The 15221-nt window shown below is 52.2% G+C and overlaps 2 protein-coding genes across 9 annotated transcripts in view; one reads left to right on the top strand and one right to left on the bottom strand.

The window, feature by feature from the left end:
* LOC125086968 (ATP-sensitive inward rectifier potassium channel 12-like) overlaps positions 1-15221 on the top strand; it is an 874374-nt gene that overhangs the window by 716080 nt on the left and 143073 nt on the right. The gene's annotated exons all lie outside the window — the stretch shown is intronic.
* ATP2A3 (ATPase sarcoplasmic/endoplasmic reticulum Ca2+ transporting 3) overlaps positions 1-15221 on the bottom strand; it is a 39807-nt gene that overhangs the window by 761 nt on the left and 23825 nt on the right. For 2 of the 6 annotated variants that reach the window (XM_047706679.1, XM_047706683.1), the window contains 5 exons: positions 14752-14837; positions 10398-10531; positions 9818-9935; positions 9212-9329; positions 6037-6198 (listed from right to left, as the gene is read on the bottom strand). In XM_047706679.1, the coding sequence (XP_047562635.1) occupies positions 6179-6198; positions 9212-9329; positions 9818-9935; positions 10398-10531; positions 14752-14837 (476 nt within the window). In that variant the 3' untranslated portion in view covers positions 6037-6178. Of the gene's footprint in view, positions 1-4832; positions 6199-9211; positions 9330-9817; positions 9936-10397; positions 10532-14751; positions 14838-15221 lie in introns of those variants that run through there. The other 4 variants (XM_047706680.1, XM_047706684.1, XM_047706682.1 and 1 more) reach the window with 4 other exon arrangements.

The raw sequence follows: 15221 nt of genomic DNA, 5'->3' as shown, positions 1-15221 counted from the left end.
CAGCCTCAGTTAATATCCTTGGCTCTGCTACTAGCTGCCTGCGAGGTCTTGGGTAACTTGCCTCACCAGTCTGAGCCTGCATCCTCATCTGTGAAATGGGGATGATAATGGGATTCCCCTCATAGGTAGAGGCCCCAAGAGGATGGGTCCCAACAACACTGAGGACAAAATCCTGAGGCTATTATTGATCTTAAGGTACAGACCCTCTGCAGACCCTGTCTTCAACCACAGCCCAGGGCATGAATGCAAGGGCCCCAGGAGACTGGGGGCGGAACAGAGGTATTACGTTTGCTTTTGGAGCCCTAGAGCTGGAGGCCTCCCCTGACCCAATGCCTTATTTTGCAGATGAAGAAATGAACTCAGAGAGGAGAAATGAATCGCCCAAACTCACCCTAAGCAGTACTAGAGGCCTCAACTTGAAGCAGGAAGGCCTCTCTCGTTGGCCATCAACCCTGCCAGGTGTTCTTGGGGCTTCCTCTGGAGATGGAAGATGGAGCCTGGGTGTACCCTGGGGGTGTGGGGAACTCCCCTGCAGTCCAAGGTGCCTCACTATGAATCTTCTTCCTGGCAAGCCTTTAACTGGGAAATTGCTCTAGGCAGGGAGCCAGGCTTCAGGGCTGGAAATCCCAGCCGCCTGTCTGAGTAGAGCTGCTTTCCTGGCAGCAAGGGCCTCCACAGAGGGCAAGCCCATGGCCCCTTCTAGCACCCTAGACCAATCTCCCCTCTCAAACAGATCAGCCTCATCAATCAGGCCCAACCAGTCTGTCCAACATTACCTTCAGGAGGGGCAGGTCAGAACCATATCCTGGGCTTTCTAAGGAAAAAATCCAGAGATGCTAGGATCCAGGCCTGTGGGTGTAATGTCATCTTGGCCTGGTCTTGATCCCAAACAAAACGGCCTACTCCCTTTCCAGGTGAACCCATGGCTCTTGGAATAGCAGGTCCCAGGACGTGAATTGCTTGCAATCAAGCATGGGGGTAGGTGTTGATGCGGTACAGGAGCTGTCTCTGTGTCCCCCTCCACCCATGATTCCTGGACATTCAGGAGGGTAACAGGCACTAGATGAGGTGGGCAGAGGGGAGGAAGGAGAGGAAAGGAAGTCAGACAGTCATTCTCCAATCTGCACCTGCCCTTTTCACATCATCACCATGATCTCATCCACCTCTTCCTTCACCCCCTCTCCCCACTTCCAAGGAGCCAGGCTTCTGACAGATGGACTAATGGAAAGATGGCTTCCTTTGCCTGGCTAAATTTAGCAACCACTGGAGCACAGAGGGGCCTATGCCCATCCTGAAGGCCAGCCCAGGTCCTCAAGCAGTTCGGCACAAGGCTCCGATGGGTCTCCTTAGATACTCAGACACCCTTGCCTGGAGCACACACCTGTGTGTGCTCCTGTGCTCCTGTTAGAGCCTCAGTTCTGACCTTGACAGTTAGCAAACAGACTATCATGGGGGACTATCTCATTTGGGATTGTCATATCCAAAGCATGCCCAAAATAAAAAGAAATAAGAGCAATTATATTCATCTTCCCAATTATAAATCTCTTTTTTTGCTAATAACTTTGCCAGAGTACAACAGGCAGCTGCTGGGACCAATACCTCTTTCACTGGTTCTAAAATACACCTTTCCATCCAGGCCTATGCTTTCCCTCCTTGCCCCAACTCTGGCATCCCCAAGAACAGACATCTGTGATTATTCTAGGCATTGTCAGGGGGTGGTACAAAGATGAGCAGGCCAGGGGTCAGAGTTTACAGGGGACACAGTACTTTCATACTCAGCAGATTTCTTTTTTAAAACCGCTCCCATGAAGTAGGTACTGGAACCCCCATTTTACAGATGGGGAAACTGAGGCTCTAGAAATTGAGTGGCTTGCCCAAATAGCTCCCATGTCTGCTTGTGGCTGGAAAGGAGGCTCCCCAAAGTCTGAGAGCTTGGCCAAGAGCCCACCCCAAGACTCCAGCACTTGAGAGCTGCTAGACCTGCCTTATAAGCCCAAAGGCTGAGTGGCCAGCTCCAGTAGTGGGCCAGACCTTGTAGGGAGACAAGGCAATGCTGCCAAGCCCTCAGACCCAGGACAGCCTCCTCTGCCTGGCTAAATTTAGCAGTTCTGTGGAGTGTGGAGGGGGCCTGTGTCCACCCTGGAGGCCAGCCCAGGCCCTCAAGGGGGTTGGCACAGACTCCAGTGGGTCTCCTTAGCCATTCGGCATCCCAAGGTTGCGGGGATGACACCTCTGCTTGCAGACTTCAGTCCAATTCCCCACGCTGGGCCTGTCAGTGTCCCAGAGCTCACTCAGTGCCACTCAGCCCCTTAGATGTGAGCTAGAGTAGGGTCCTGGGTCAGCCTAACAGAGACTGTCAAAGGGAGGTTGTGGGAATGGGGATCTATAGGGAAGCTGCAGCAGGGGTCCTCGTGCTTTGTTTCTCCTCTTGCCTAGACCTTGCACAGCTTCTCTGGCCTTTCTAACCATCCCCCACCCCCAACTATGAGCTCCTTCTCCCCAGCATCTGAGCCATCACAACCCTCTGGTTCTCCTCCATCTTTTTGGGATATTTCCTCTTGGTCCCCATCCTCTTCCTGTCCCTGGAATGTGGGGACTCCTTGGGGCTCATCTAGCTCCTTGGCCCTCAAACACTGAACACCCCTTGGGAGGCTTGTCTCCTTGCCTCCTGAGGTTGCTGAAACCTCTAACCCACATGACAGCCACATGCCCACCCCCCTCCTCTGGCTCCTACCTCTTTCCTTTCTTCTTCTTTTTTTTTTTTTTCTTTTTCTTTCCTTTCTTCTAAATGAAGCGGCATTGAGGTATAATTGATGTACAGTAAAATGTACCCATTGTAGGCACACAGTTTAATGAGTTTTGACAAATGCATATAACCCCTGGCATCATCATCTGTCACCCTAGAATGTTCCCACCTGCTGTTTCGCTGCCAATCCCTCCCCGACCCAGGCAATCACTGGTCTGTTTTGTCACTACAGATTTGCTTTGCCTTTTCTAGAAATTCACAGAGGTGGAATTGCACAGTACGAGCTTCTTTCACTCAGCACAAGGGGTTAAGCTTCATCCACGCTGTGGCATATAGCTGTAGTCTGCTCCTTTTGATTGCTGAGCAGTATTCTGTTGTGTGGGCATACCACAGCTTGTCCATCTCCTGTTGATGGTTATTTTGGTTGTTTCCGGTTTGGGGCTATGATGAGTAAAGCTGCCAGGGTTCAGCTCTTTGTGTGGGGATTAGGTCTTCATTTCCTAATTTTGCCCTTCCATTCCTCCCAGTGAAGCCCAACAGAGTCTCTCCTACCCCTCTGTGGGGTACAGTATGGGAGGCATGGGAAATAATACAACATGGGCCAATGGAGGGGACAGAGTGAGGCCTTGGGCATTTTGGCAGCTGCCCTCCCTGAGCCAGTGAGAAGTGTGCCAGGGCTTGCCCTGGAATTCCCTCTTGGGTGAGTGGCTGTGAGGTAGGAAACCTCTGTTTACCTTGGCTGCTCAATCTTGACCTGTCAGGCTCCATGCTGTGGGCTGGCAGGGCTGCACTTGTGCAGGCTGGTCATGAGCTCCAGCAGCTGATGGGAGTAGCAAAGCTGGCCTGTCTCCTAGCCAACCCTCCAAGCCCATCTCAGCTCCGTGCTCTGTCTGTCTGCCATGATGGAGCCAGCTAGACAGTCAGGCTTTCAGAGAGCTTTGGGGTCTTCATCTGTAGATGGGGCCCTAACCCCTGCCTGGCCCGTCTCAAGGAGTCATTCGGGTGCCCAGGGAGATGAGGCGTATGGAATGGTTTTGGGATCTGAGAGGCCTAACGGATGGACTGCAGAAGGAAGAAGGCTTCTGCCCATCCTTGGCTCCCACTGTGAACTATGCACCAAATGTTGCCCTTCCCCGAAATAAAACCCAGGAGCTCCTGAGGGTGGGTTTTGTCTCTTCCAGCCATAGCACCTATGCAGCTGCACAGAACCCCGTGCCCAGAAGGGCCCTGCATTTTGTTTTCATACTCTGCTCTCACTGCTAGGAAACTCTTAATTGCTAAACAAGGGATCCACATTTTCATTTTGTACTGAGCCCCACAAACCACACAGACAGTCCTGCCTCTGGCTCTGTGGGCAGGGCCTGATTTCCCTTTGCAGGGCAGCTGGGCGGAAGATTAGATACAGAAACTTCCTGAGTGAATCTAGCGTCCAGAGGAAGGAGAGGAAGGAGACAGGGACACACAGCTATTCCTGCCACAGAGCCCCTGCTCCTAGAGAGTAGGGCCGCCTGGGTGAGTCAGGAATTAATACCAAGCAACCTCTCCAAGGTCTCTGGACAATGTGAGTTGAGGGAAGTCCCCAATGTGAGTTGGGGAGGTGTTCTTGAGCTGGGCCTAGGAGGGCAAGAAGTCGATGGCATCCTGGGGTTCAAAGAGGGCAAGTAAACAGAGAGAGAAGCCTCAGGGAGAGATGTAGGACCCAGGGAATGGTCAGGGCTAGAGGCCCCTGATACTTTGGCTCTAGGCCTAGCCCTGCCCCAGGCCATCATGAACCCCTCCCAGCCTGTTTCCCCAGTGACGACATTTGAATCTTAACATGTGCAAAGGGCTTTGAACACATACACAAACTATCAAGTGCTGTCTCTGTGAGCAGAGTCGTGCATCTGCCCTTTGAGTGTGGGTCAGGAAATCAGTGCATCTCCTGGGTCTTGTCTCAGAAGAAGAGAGCAATCCCTGGCTGGCAATGTGGGAACCCCAGACCTTGGCTCCAGTTTCCTGATGTGAGTGGGTGTGGGTTGTGGGAACCCAGGTGGACACACAAGCGGATGGTGGAACCACTCTCTAGGAAAACAGAAGGTGACAGTCCTCTGTTGCCCCAGGCACTCAACCTTTATTTCTCTACTGGCTGCATGTCAACAGATGGGTACAGAGCCCTGCCATCCTCCCACACTTCAAAGACTGCCTTCCTTCCAGCAGGAAAGAAACAGAGAATCTCTGTGGGCTGGTTCCCAGGGGAGCCTTGCCCAACCCTGCATCTCTTACGGCCTCTCTGGAGACTTTGAGGGCAGAGGGGAGGGAGGAGAAGAAGAGGCCACGGTACCTGGAGCCCATTTGCCTAATTTTTGCCAAAGGGGCAAAAGCTGACTTAAAAGAACATTTGGGTCCATCAAACACTTTTCCCATCATTTGACATGATCTGACAGGCATTCCTCCACCAAGGAGGGAGGGAAAGGAAGTGCTCTTGGGTAAATAGCCATTCTTATTGACATCCTTTCAGCACATGGGGATGTAGGGTTGGGGGCAAAGAGTGAGGCCAAGAGTCTAGGGCACTCAGAACCACCCAGCCATGCAGACTGTGGGATGGTGCACACAAGGCTGGGCTGAAAGGGCACAGTGATTAGGTACCCAAGGATGTCTGGGTTCTTAGGCACCAGGGACATGAAGGGCAAATCCGTCCTCTGCTTGGCAGGCTGGGCAGCACCGAGAGAGACTTGGCATGTCTCATTTGCTTAGGACAGGAACTCTGAGTCTGGGAGTGCCCAGAGCAAGGCAGGCAAGCCAGCTGTCTCCTGGGAAGGGGATCCTTGCCCAGCCCCCTTCCCCTACTACCATGTCCCTTTCTCTGACCCTTTAATCCCCTGTACATATAAACAGTAAGAGGCTCAAGCCCTCATGAGCCCTCTGTTTGTGGAAACAGAGTGGAGGGGGGTTGTCTGCCCTTGCTGTGCACAGCTGGGCCCAGATGTTTCCCCCACTTCACTCCCTTACTGACCAGGCCCCAGACCAGTCACTAAGCAAGAGGTCAGAGCTGGCAAGAACTCTGGGAGTCCTCCATCAGTGTAGAGGCACCAGTCACCAAGTAAATGCCCAGCCTCCAAGCAAGAGTGTGCCTACTCCAGAGTGTTCTCATGGATTTGGGGGTAGAGGGCTCTGCATGTCTGGATTGACTGTCAGCTCTGGCTTCTGAGCAGATCCCCCCGCAACCCCCCACTCAGGCTGTAGCTCCTGGGCTAGAGCTTCATAGGTGAACTTCCCAGGAGAGTCCCAAAGACATGAATTACAGAGCCCCTGTGTGTATGGAAGGAGGAACAGAGACTCTTGGCAGGGCCTGGTGAGCAAGCGATGAGCATGATGGCAGTGTGGAGAGCAGAGGGGAAGGCCTGGGCATCATCAGTCTGAGGTACACACCGGAGAGTCCACTGTTCCCAGAATTCACTTCTGGTCCTTTTCTTCTGGAAGAAAAACCCAAGAGTACACTGAGAGATGTATGTGTGACAGTGCGTATCCACACTGATTCCTTCTAGCTCCTTCCATCCTCCATCTCTCCTGGGACAGCTGCTTTCTCCCATAGCATTCATCAGGGGATCCCCAGTTCCACTGTGTCTCCTGATGTGCCCCACATATCCAGATGCTGCCCAGACACATTTCTCTGAAGTCCACTGGGCTTCTTCCATTCCACATGTTCTATCAACAACTCCAGCCCAGCCCAGGGCATATTTTCCTCTGGATTTTTAGTTTGGGAGGTTAACTACCCAGTAGGATGAGATCCAGAATCTGGTGATATCAATTCTTCATTCATCTCATCACTCAGGCCTGCTGATTCTACCTACACCTCTTGAGTTCATCTCTTTGTCCTGCTGCCCCCAGGCTTCAAGTCCTCTCAGCCCTGCCCTTAGCCCCCTCCTACCTCACCGTCACACTCCCTGGCATCACACTACAAATCCAAGCCATCATCCCCTTTGGTGGTTCTCTATTGTCTTCAGAATAAAATGCAAGCCCACCTCGTATCCTGGACTCTCCCAGATCTGTCCCCACTTAGTTTCTCCAGGCCTCCTCTCCCTTCAGTCTGGCCCACTGGCTTCTGCTTCATAGCTGCTCAGCCACAACTGGGTACAGCCAAGAAATGGGGCAAGGAGACCCCCACCCTTCACCTACCCCCTGGAGCTGACTGGGCATCTGCAATTCTCCCCAGGACACATCCCTCATAAATCAGAGGGAAGCTGCAAGCATCAAGCCTCAGCAAAACTTCCCTAAAAGGCCACCAGGCTGGCTTGGGAATGCAACAGGGTCCCCTCTCTCACCCCCGCCCCATCCGGCTTTAGGAGGCCCGAGGGACTGCAGCCACACAGGGCAAAGCTGTTTGGCTTATAGCAGGCACACACCACTCCACTTCTCAGATGTGGCCACACATGCCCAGCCTGAGTCTTTCCTGTGGGCCACACAGCCACTACCTAGAGCAGGGCACTACCCTTTCAAGCCAAGCCTCACCAGGACCATAGTCAACATCTCAGGTTCATGGTGGAGGTGGAGGTGTTGCCCAGAACCAGCTTGCTCTGGGCTGGACTCAGTGTCTGCCCTCAGATCAGCTCAACACAACCCATCAGCCTCCCTGCCTTGCCCTTCCCATGTGTCCTCCATGTTATCCCAGTCCCTTCCATGCTTCCACACTTCTGTGGCTCTCACTGCCTTGAAGATAATGTCCAGAGTCCTTAACCTGGCATTCAAGGCCCTTTTCACACTCTAGCCTTACTTCTCTACCTTGCACTCTGAGCACCCAGCCCCACTAGAGACGCCAAACCATGCTGCTTAGCTCTTTCTCCACCAAGTTCCATCCTCCCCTTTCAAACCTCTGCTCAGACTTGTCTCTTCTAGAAATCACCTCCAACACTTGGCCCAGCAGGGATTGCTCCTTCCAACCTGCCCCAGCCTGTTAGGAGCCCCCTCCCAAATCCTCCACCATCCAGCAGCGGGGACTGAACAGTGCCCAAGACACAGGCTCTTCTCCATTGGCAAAGAAATTTTCTAAGTTTTCTTAAGAAAATGTGCTGAACTCCTTGGCAGTTGTGGCTGCTAGGGAAAGCTCTCAAGGAAGACAGAGAAGCTGCCTGAGCTGCCAATGAAGCTTGACTTCTCAGGTGAGTTAGTGTGATCAAGGTTGGTGGGTGGATTTCCTGGTAGACCACCTCTGTGCTTCAGCCAGAAATGTGGAGGCCCTGGGCTCCCGAGGACGGAGTTTTAGGTGATCGACCTATTTCACCTTCTTCAGCTCCCTAGGAGTATCCACAGTGAGTGGGTCAGAAAGAAGCATACAGGGGGCAAAATGCCTTGCCTTGCTTCCTGCTTCCTCACCCATGTGCTCTAACAAGGTCTTGCATTGGCTGAGTACCTACTTCTACCCTCAGGTGAGCCCCTCTGTGCGTGTCTGCTATGGACAGACCTGTGGTGGGCCAGCTTCCCCAGAGAGAGGAGGCTGACTTGTTTTGGCCTCCTTAATAAGATAAAATGTTTGCAGCACCCAGGAGCACTGGCCAGCGTGGGAGATAGGAGCCGATTGATTGCCCTGGCCCCTATGGAATGACAAGCACGTGATCTATTTATAGACCCTCCAACTCAGGCTCCCTCCCGAAGCTGGGACACATTCCTGCCAGAGATGGCCCTCAAGGACCCAGCTGTTCCAGGGCAGACCTTGGCCATTGCTGGGCCTAATCAAGACCCTCCGCAGCAGCCTGGCCTGGGGGCTACTGCCTTGGCTCACATTCCCAGGAACAGGGAGGTTTTTTTTTTTTTTTTTTTTTTTGCCCCTGCTTCTCACTCTAAGCAGCTCTGACAGTGAGAAGATCCTGGCTCCCTCACCCTCGGGAGGTTCAGAATCATCCATTCTCAGAGGCTCCTCTGCCAGCAGGGGTCCCCAGCCCCCCCCCCGCGACGCTGCCCCCAACCCTGACTCTGCCATTTTCCCTCCAGTACCAGATTAAGGCAGACCCAGAGCTGTGAGCTCAGAAACAGAGAACCCCCTCTTCTACCCTCCTATGAGGTGACACCAAAGAGGCCAATCCAGTGTGGTCTGGGGTCCCAGAGGTGGTCAGTAGCTGCCCACTCCATGCCCGGGAGACTGTCCTAAGAATGCCTGCCTAAAGACAGGCTGGGTTCAGAGGAGCTAGAGGCCAAGGCCCAAAGGAGGGTACAGGGGGCCTGGCCATGCAGGGTTGGTGGCGAGTGAGGAGAAGGAGGGAGCAGGGCTCTGAGCAGTGCTCTTGGCCCCTATAGCATAAGACCCTGCTGATACCACAGGCCCTAGTCACCAGAGCAGAGCCCCTCCTTGTCCTCCACTTGCTGATCCAAGAATACTTCTTTTCCTGGACAGACAGGGAGGCTGCAGCCTGGGAGAGGAAGCAGGCAGGGAGGGGGGCAGGGAAGCAGGCTGGAGGCAAGCAGGGTGGGGAGGGTCTGGAGCTTTCCACTCACCATCCATGTGGTTCCGGGACAGGTACTTGAGGGCTTCATCAAGCAGGATGACAGGCAGAGATATCTGGAGCACCACCACCCACTGGCGCCCACTCAGTGGGGTCACCTGAAAAATAAGCTGCGGCGGGGGGAGGTGTGGTTAAAGGTATGCCCCCACAATCTATCTGCTTCATACACTTGGGCTACAATGGACTCCTCATGAGCAAGTTCAAGATGCTCATTGAGGTCCCACCTCCAGGTCTTTGTCTACCCTGGTTCCTCTACCAGAAGTGCCTGCCCTCCCCCCGCTCTCACCCAACTACCAAATCTTCCTGGTCCTGTCTGATAAATGGGTGAGATTCTGCACTGGGGAGGAACATAGTCTCCTCCCACCATGGCCTCGGGAGAGTGCCCCATAGCAAGAGGTCTTATCCCTGCCTCTTCAGTTCTCCAAATCTGAGGGTCCCCAAGAAACAAGCTATCTGTACCAAGCACCTTAAGATCTCTCCACTCCCAGTCCTCCATGCAAAAGGGCCCAGAGAGGGCCCTGACTAACCCAGGGCCAGGCTGTTGCAGGAGGGTTTGGACCCTGTCACAGAAGAGGATTGGGGCAGGGTGGAAACTCACAGGCAGGGGTGGCACCAGTAGGATGAGGAAGTGCAGGGCCATGGACATGGCCACAGCGGCCAGCAGCCAAGGGTTCAGCCAGGGTGGCATCCGCAGCAACGACTGGTTCTCTGAGACACTGCCAAGGGCACAGGGTGCTCACTGCAGGCCCAGATGTGAGCATGCCCTGCTGTGGGCAGCCATCCACCCATGTAGAGGGGTGGGGGCGGCCTGGGCTTCAGCATTTCCCTAATTGGGCCTATAGGCTGGAGCACTTCTGGGAGGCCGGTGTAGCCAGAAGGGGTGGGTCACAGTTATTTGCTCAGCCCCCAGTGGCCTGTCCCAGGGCTTGGATGCCCTTTCTCTGTCCCTCAGACCCAATCTTGGCCCCTCTATTTATTCAGGCCCCGATCATGGCCCTCTTTGTTCCCTAGATCTCAATTCTGGCCCCACTTACTCTCAAAAGCCACTCTGGGACCCTCTGACACTTAGGCCCTAATCCCAATCCTCAGACCTGGGCCCTGACTGACCCTCAGCCCCCCAACTTAGGCCTCACTCCCCCTCTCTCAGCCCCAGCTCCAGGCCCCTCTGCCTAGCCCACCTGTTGAGGGCGTTGCACATTTCAATGGTCACCAGCACAGACAAGGCCATGGTTGTGGGAAAGCGTGACTCGAAGACCTCGCAGTCAATGTCAGCAAAGAGTGGGTTGTCCTTGGAGCACTTCAGGAAGTTCCTCTGAGGGCACCAAGGTGGGGTGGGGGTGGGGTTAGGGAAAACAGTGATCAGGGGAGGGGCCAGTGTGTGGGAAGAGGGAAGCCTAGTTCCATCTTCAACCCCCATCTGAGAACATAATACAACCACTGGGCAAAGTGCTGCCATGCGGTGGGCCCAAGGAGGGGCACTGATCAAGGATGGGGCCCAAGGAGGGGCTACATGGTGCTGGAGAGAAAGGCAGGCCATTGTGGGGCAGGGGTATGGAGGGACAGAGGGAGAGCAGCTAGCATTAGGATGGGGAGGACAGAAGAGGGCCCCGGGCTGAGAGGGAGGAGGATATGGGGGCTCTACCCTGAAGGTGCCTGGAATATTGGAGGTGCAGGAGTGGGGGTGGTGACTTACTGGGACCATGGAATAAGTAAATGTACATGAAAGCCAATCAGCCAAATTGCTTGAATAGAATTCACCTTTGGTGGGTAGAAAAGGCTGCATGTACCCTAATCCCTGCTATTAAATAAGATTCCATTCGTATCTCCCTCCATTTCTGCCACTGAAATTGAGCTCTACCAGACTCGCCTTTTGCTTACAATGTGGATTAATGAATTGCTAGGTGCAGGCTTACTACATGGGTTCTTCATAATTAAGAAGATCTCAGGGCTCTATAAAGGATGTGGCCACTGCCGCTGCAGTCCCAGGGGACAGTGTTCTTCCTGTTCATAGACTTCGCTTACAGATTCTGTTGTGATAAGATGCTGAGCTGGGGACATGCGTTAGAACTACTCTTTCTTCCACAATACTGGGATGAGTGTGAATGTTTGTAACAGTTAAACAGCTTCCTTCTTCCAATAACATAAATTTGTTCTCTGGACTATCATCTGAACACAGAGATCTTTTCAGCTAAAGGTTTAAAAACTGGATCCACCCTCATAGAGAAATCTATATGATGACAGGCTGTCTGAGCTCCTGTCCAGTAAATAGATCCGTTTTCCCACACTCCATAAATATGGGTAAGGTGACTGTCAGCCAGAAGGGGCCACTAGCACTTTCCTCTTCTCTCTCATGCAGGATGAAAATTTCTAAAAGACTATGGCTGGGGTGCCTGGGTGGCTCAGTGGGTTGAGGCCTCTGCCCTCGGCTCAGGTCATGATCCCAGGGTCCTGGATTCCTGCTCAGTGGGGAGCCTGCTTCCTCTTCTCTCTCTCTGTCTGCCTCTCTGCCTGCTTGTGATCTCTCTGTGTCAAATAAATAAATAAAATCTTAAAAAAAAAAAGACTATGGCTTGTTGAGATTTCTTATTTTAACAAAGAGATGGAGATTCTTGTCTCATTTAAATCAACAGGGAGAGTTTCTCCAAAATCAAGCTCCAGTACTTGGAACAAGTGCATGTTTTTATTTGGCACTGATCATAGAGCAAAGAAAATGTCCTGAAATTTGATTCCACCCAGAGAACAGGAGGACCAAGGGCCACTTCTTATTGTACCACTCTGGTCAGGCCCCACTTTCCCAGATCTTAATGGCCTACGCAGACATGTGCATATGAATGCAGTGTACACACCTCCCACTTGAGCCTGTGCAAGCCTAGAGCCTTATGCATGTGCAGGGTGAAAAAAAGACAAACAGGATCACATCGAGATGTTGCTATAGAGAAACACCCTGCCCATTCAGACCTTCTGGGTTTTTGAGCATTGTGCCCCTGGTCATGAGTCATGGTGTGGCCTCTTGAATTGTTTATTAGAAGGTACTCAGGGCTGGAACTTTGGTCTCATAGGCTCATTGTGAGCCTTGTGGGAGTGGGGGTTTGTTTTCTCTGGGTGACGCCACTGTTCTGCCTACTCCTTCCCTTTGCTTCCCTGGCTATTTCCTATTTACCTTATCCTACACGGCCTTCTCTGTGTTTCATTAATATAATTAACACTTACACAACTCTTACTACATGCCAAATGTTGGTCTAAGCACTTTACAGGAAATCACTCCATTCATCCTCCTGATAGCCTCATGAGGCTGAGGCGGGGACCATTATTACCCATTTTATAGATGAGGAAACTAACTGAGACGTTAAATAGACTGTCCAAAGTTACACAGCCAGTGTGAGGCAGAACTAGGCTCCATGCTCTGTGCTCTTAACCACTCTGCTGCCTTTTGACAGCTTCCTTCAGGGATCAAGGGCAGTTCTAGGCAGCTCTGCTGAAACTCCAACAACAGAAGCTGAAAGTTCTACCTTACGTCTAACCATTGACCACCTCCAAGTCCCATAGCAACCTGTATATTTTTGGCTGAAGATTTTCTTTTGTTTTCTTTTTAAAGATTTTATTTATTTATTAATTTATTTATTTGATACAGAGAGAGCGTGCACAAGATGGGGAATACTAGGCTGAAAGGTGAGGGAGAAGCAGACTCCCCACAGAGCAGGAGGAGCCCAATGTGGGACTCGATCCCAGGACCCCAGGATCATGACCTGAGCCAAAGGCAGTCGCTTAACCAGCTGAGCCACCCAGGTCCCCGGCTGAAGCTTTTCACCTTAAAATGTGACTGCCACTTCCATGCTCTTACCAGGTCTTTGCAGAGCCTTGGTCTGCTTGGTGACTGGCATCCAGTCGATGTTTACTAGCCATTTGTTGGCCAGACGGATAAATGAGAAATGGAATAACCTGAAGACAGTTGCTAAGGTGGCACCAATGGGACTGGGGACTAATGAGTAGTGGTGTGGGGTATGACCTCCAGCTGTCTGGCATGGGTGACCAGATCAGAGTAGAACAGAGATGGGGGTAAAGGAAAGGGATTATTTGGGGAAACATGATAGGTTTGATTTTGGTAAGTGCAATGGACCTGTAGGACATTCCAGAGAAGATACCAAGCTGGATATATAGGACTAGGCTCAGAAGAAAGATCAGGGTGGGGGTGGGCTGTCCTGGGACATTTGAGATCTATTGATAAAGGAGGGTAATAGAGAGAGTGCTGGAAGAAGGCAGAGACAGGATGGTCAGCACACCATTGCTCTATACCTTGCAGCTCCCGTAGGAGCTAAATGAGCAGAGGGTGCCTGAGGCTGGCCTGAGTTGTCTTTCTGCCAAGGGCTGGGGGGCATCAGCCTTTGGGATGAGAGTGTGGGCCTGTGCTCTGCCCTGCTGCCAGGACGGAAAGCCCACATGCTTGAGGGCTAGTGGGTACCAGGAAAGTGTCCCTGAGCTAACTGTACCTAGATGGGAATACTGCAATAATGCCCGCAATCACAGAGCCTCCCAGGGACGACAGCCAGTGACATGGCAAAGGGTCAGGTACCCCCTTTGAGCTCTTCTATCTACAAGAAGGTAACAAAGACAGGTACACTCAGAGGAAGAAGATCCTAAATCCCTGCAGCTCTCAGCTTTAAACTGGCTTTGCTAGATTTGGTGCAAACATTCTTTGAGGTAAAGGAGATGCCCAGGCAGCGGTGCCCAGGTGGCGCAGTCAGTTAAGTGCCCAACTTGGTTTTGGCTCAGGTTGTGATCTCAGCATTGTGAGATCTACCCCCTCATTGGGCTCTTTACTCAGCATGGAGTCTGCTTGGGTTCTTTTTCCCTTCCCCTCTTCCTCTCTACCCCATGTTTATTCTCTCCCTCTCAAATAAATAAATAAATCTTTAAAAATAAAAAAAGGAAATGCCCAGACAGAGGGACAGACTGACAGACAGCTGCTGAGGGGTCTCCTTGCTTGCTTCTAGAGCTATGCTGAGCTAAGCTAGCTCTGTTGTGGGCACCTGCTAACCAGGTGACTTTAAGAGATCAGTGGATCCCTTTCTTGAGAAGCGTGTTGTTACAGAGGTGGAGGAGGAGCCTGGCAGATTCCTTCTTCCCACTCTCAGTCCCCTTTCTTCGACCCTCTGCCTGAAGTTTTACCTTTCAGGGGTTCATATTTCTGAGCCCTCAATTATTTACACCCCTCAATTATCAGGGGTTCCCTGACAAAGGTAAGATACTTCTGCACAGTTACGCCCCTTGCTAGCCCCCTAACCAAATGAATGGGAGAAGGAGTAATCACTTCTCTGGCTCAGGAGCTGGGTTGCTCCTGAGTAGTTTCCAGTGGCTTCTGAGATCAGCTCCTTAGATGGTGGATGTCTATGTATGTGTATGGGGGTAGGGAGGGACAGCCATGGCCAACCATGGGGTTATAGATGCCTTTCCCCTGGAACTCCAACAACTACTTGGGCTGTGAGTTCTTCCTCAGAAATAATCCCAACATGGTCCCTGGCCGTCCTTGCTTACCAGTTGGTAGAAGGTGACGTGAGGTCCCTCGGCATCATAAAGGAACCACCAGGTGGCGGCAGCCACTGTGGCCAGGCCCACGTACACTGCAAGGAGGACAGGAGGAAACTGGCTATAGTGGCTAGCTGTGGTTTTCTGGCAACCATTTCCCCTTCCTAATAATCACCTGAATTTCTGTCAGGGAACCACCTTCTCCCTCTCTGAGCCCCGTGGTTTGCAAGCACCTGTCCCTAGTAACAATGGTGGGCCCTTATTGGCAATCAGCATCTGCCACACCCCTGGCCATGGTGATTAGCTAGGAGATAAGCAGGTGACCCAATGTGGACCAAGAATGGGCCTGAGACTTTTATCATATTACTGAGGGATAGCTCTCTCTTCTGTTGAATTTGGTTATAATGGAGTAAACATGAGGGCTACAGCTGCAGCAGCCATCCTTCCACTACAAGGGGCACCTGCCTAAGCATGGAGTT

Source organism: Lutra lutra, chromosome 16, assembly GCF_902655055.1.
Source record: "Lutra lutra chromosome 16, mLutLut1.2, whole genome shotgun sequence".
Lineage (NCBI taxonomy): Eukaryota > Metazoa > Chordata > Mammalia > Carnivora > Mustelidae > Lutra > Lutra lutra.
The sequence above is the reverse complement of the archived record's forward strand: the minus strand, read 5'-3'. Positions and strand labels throughout refer to the sequence as shown.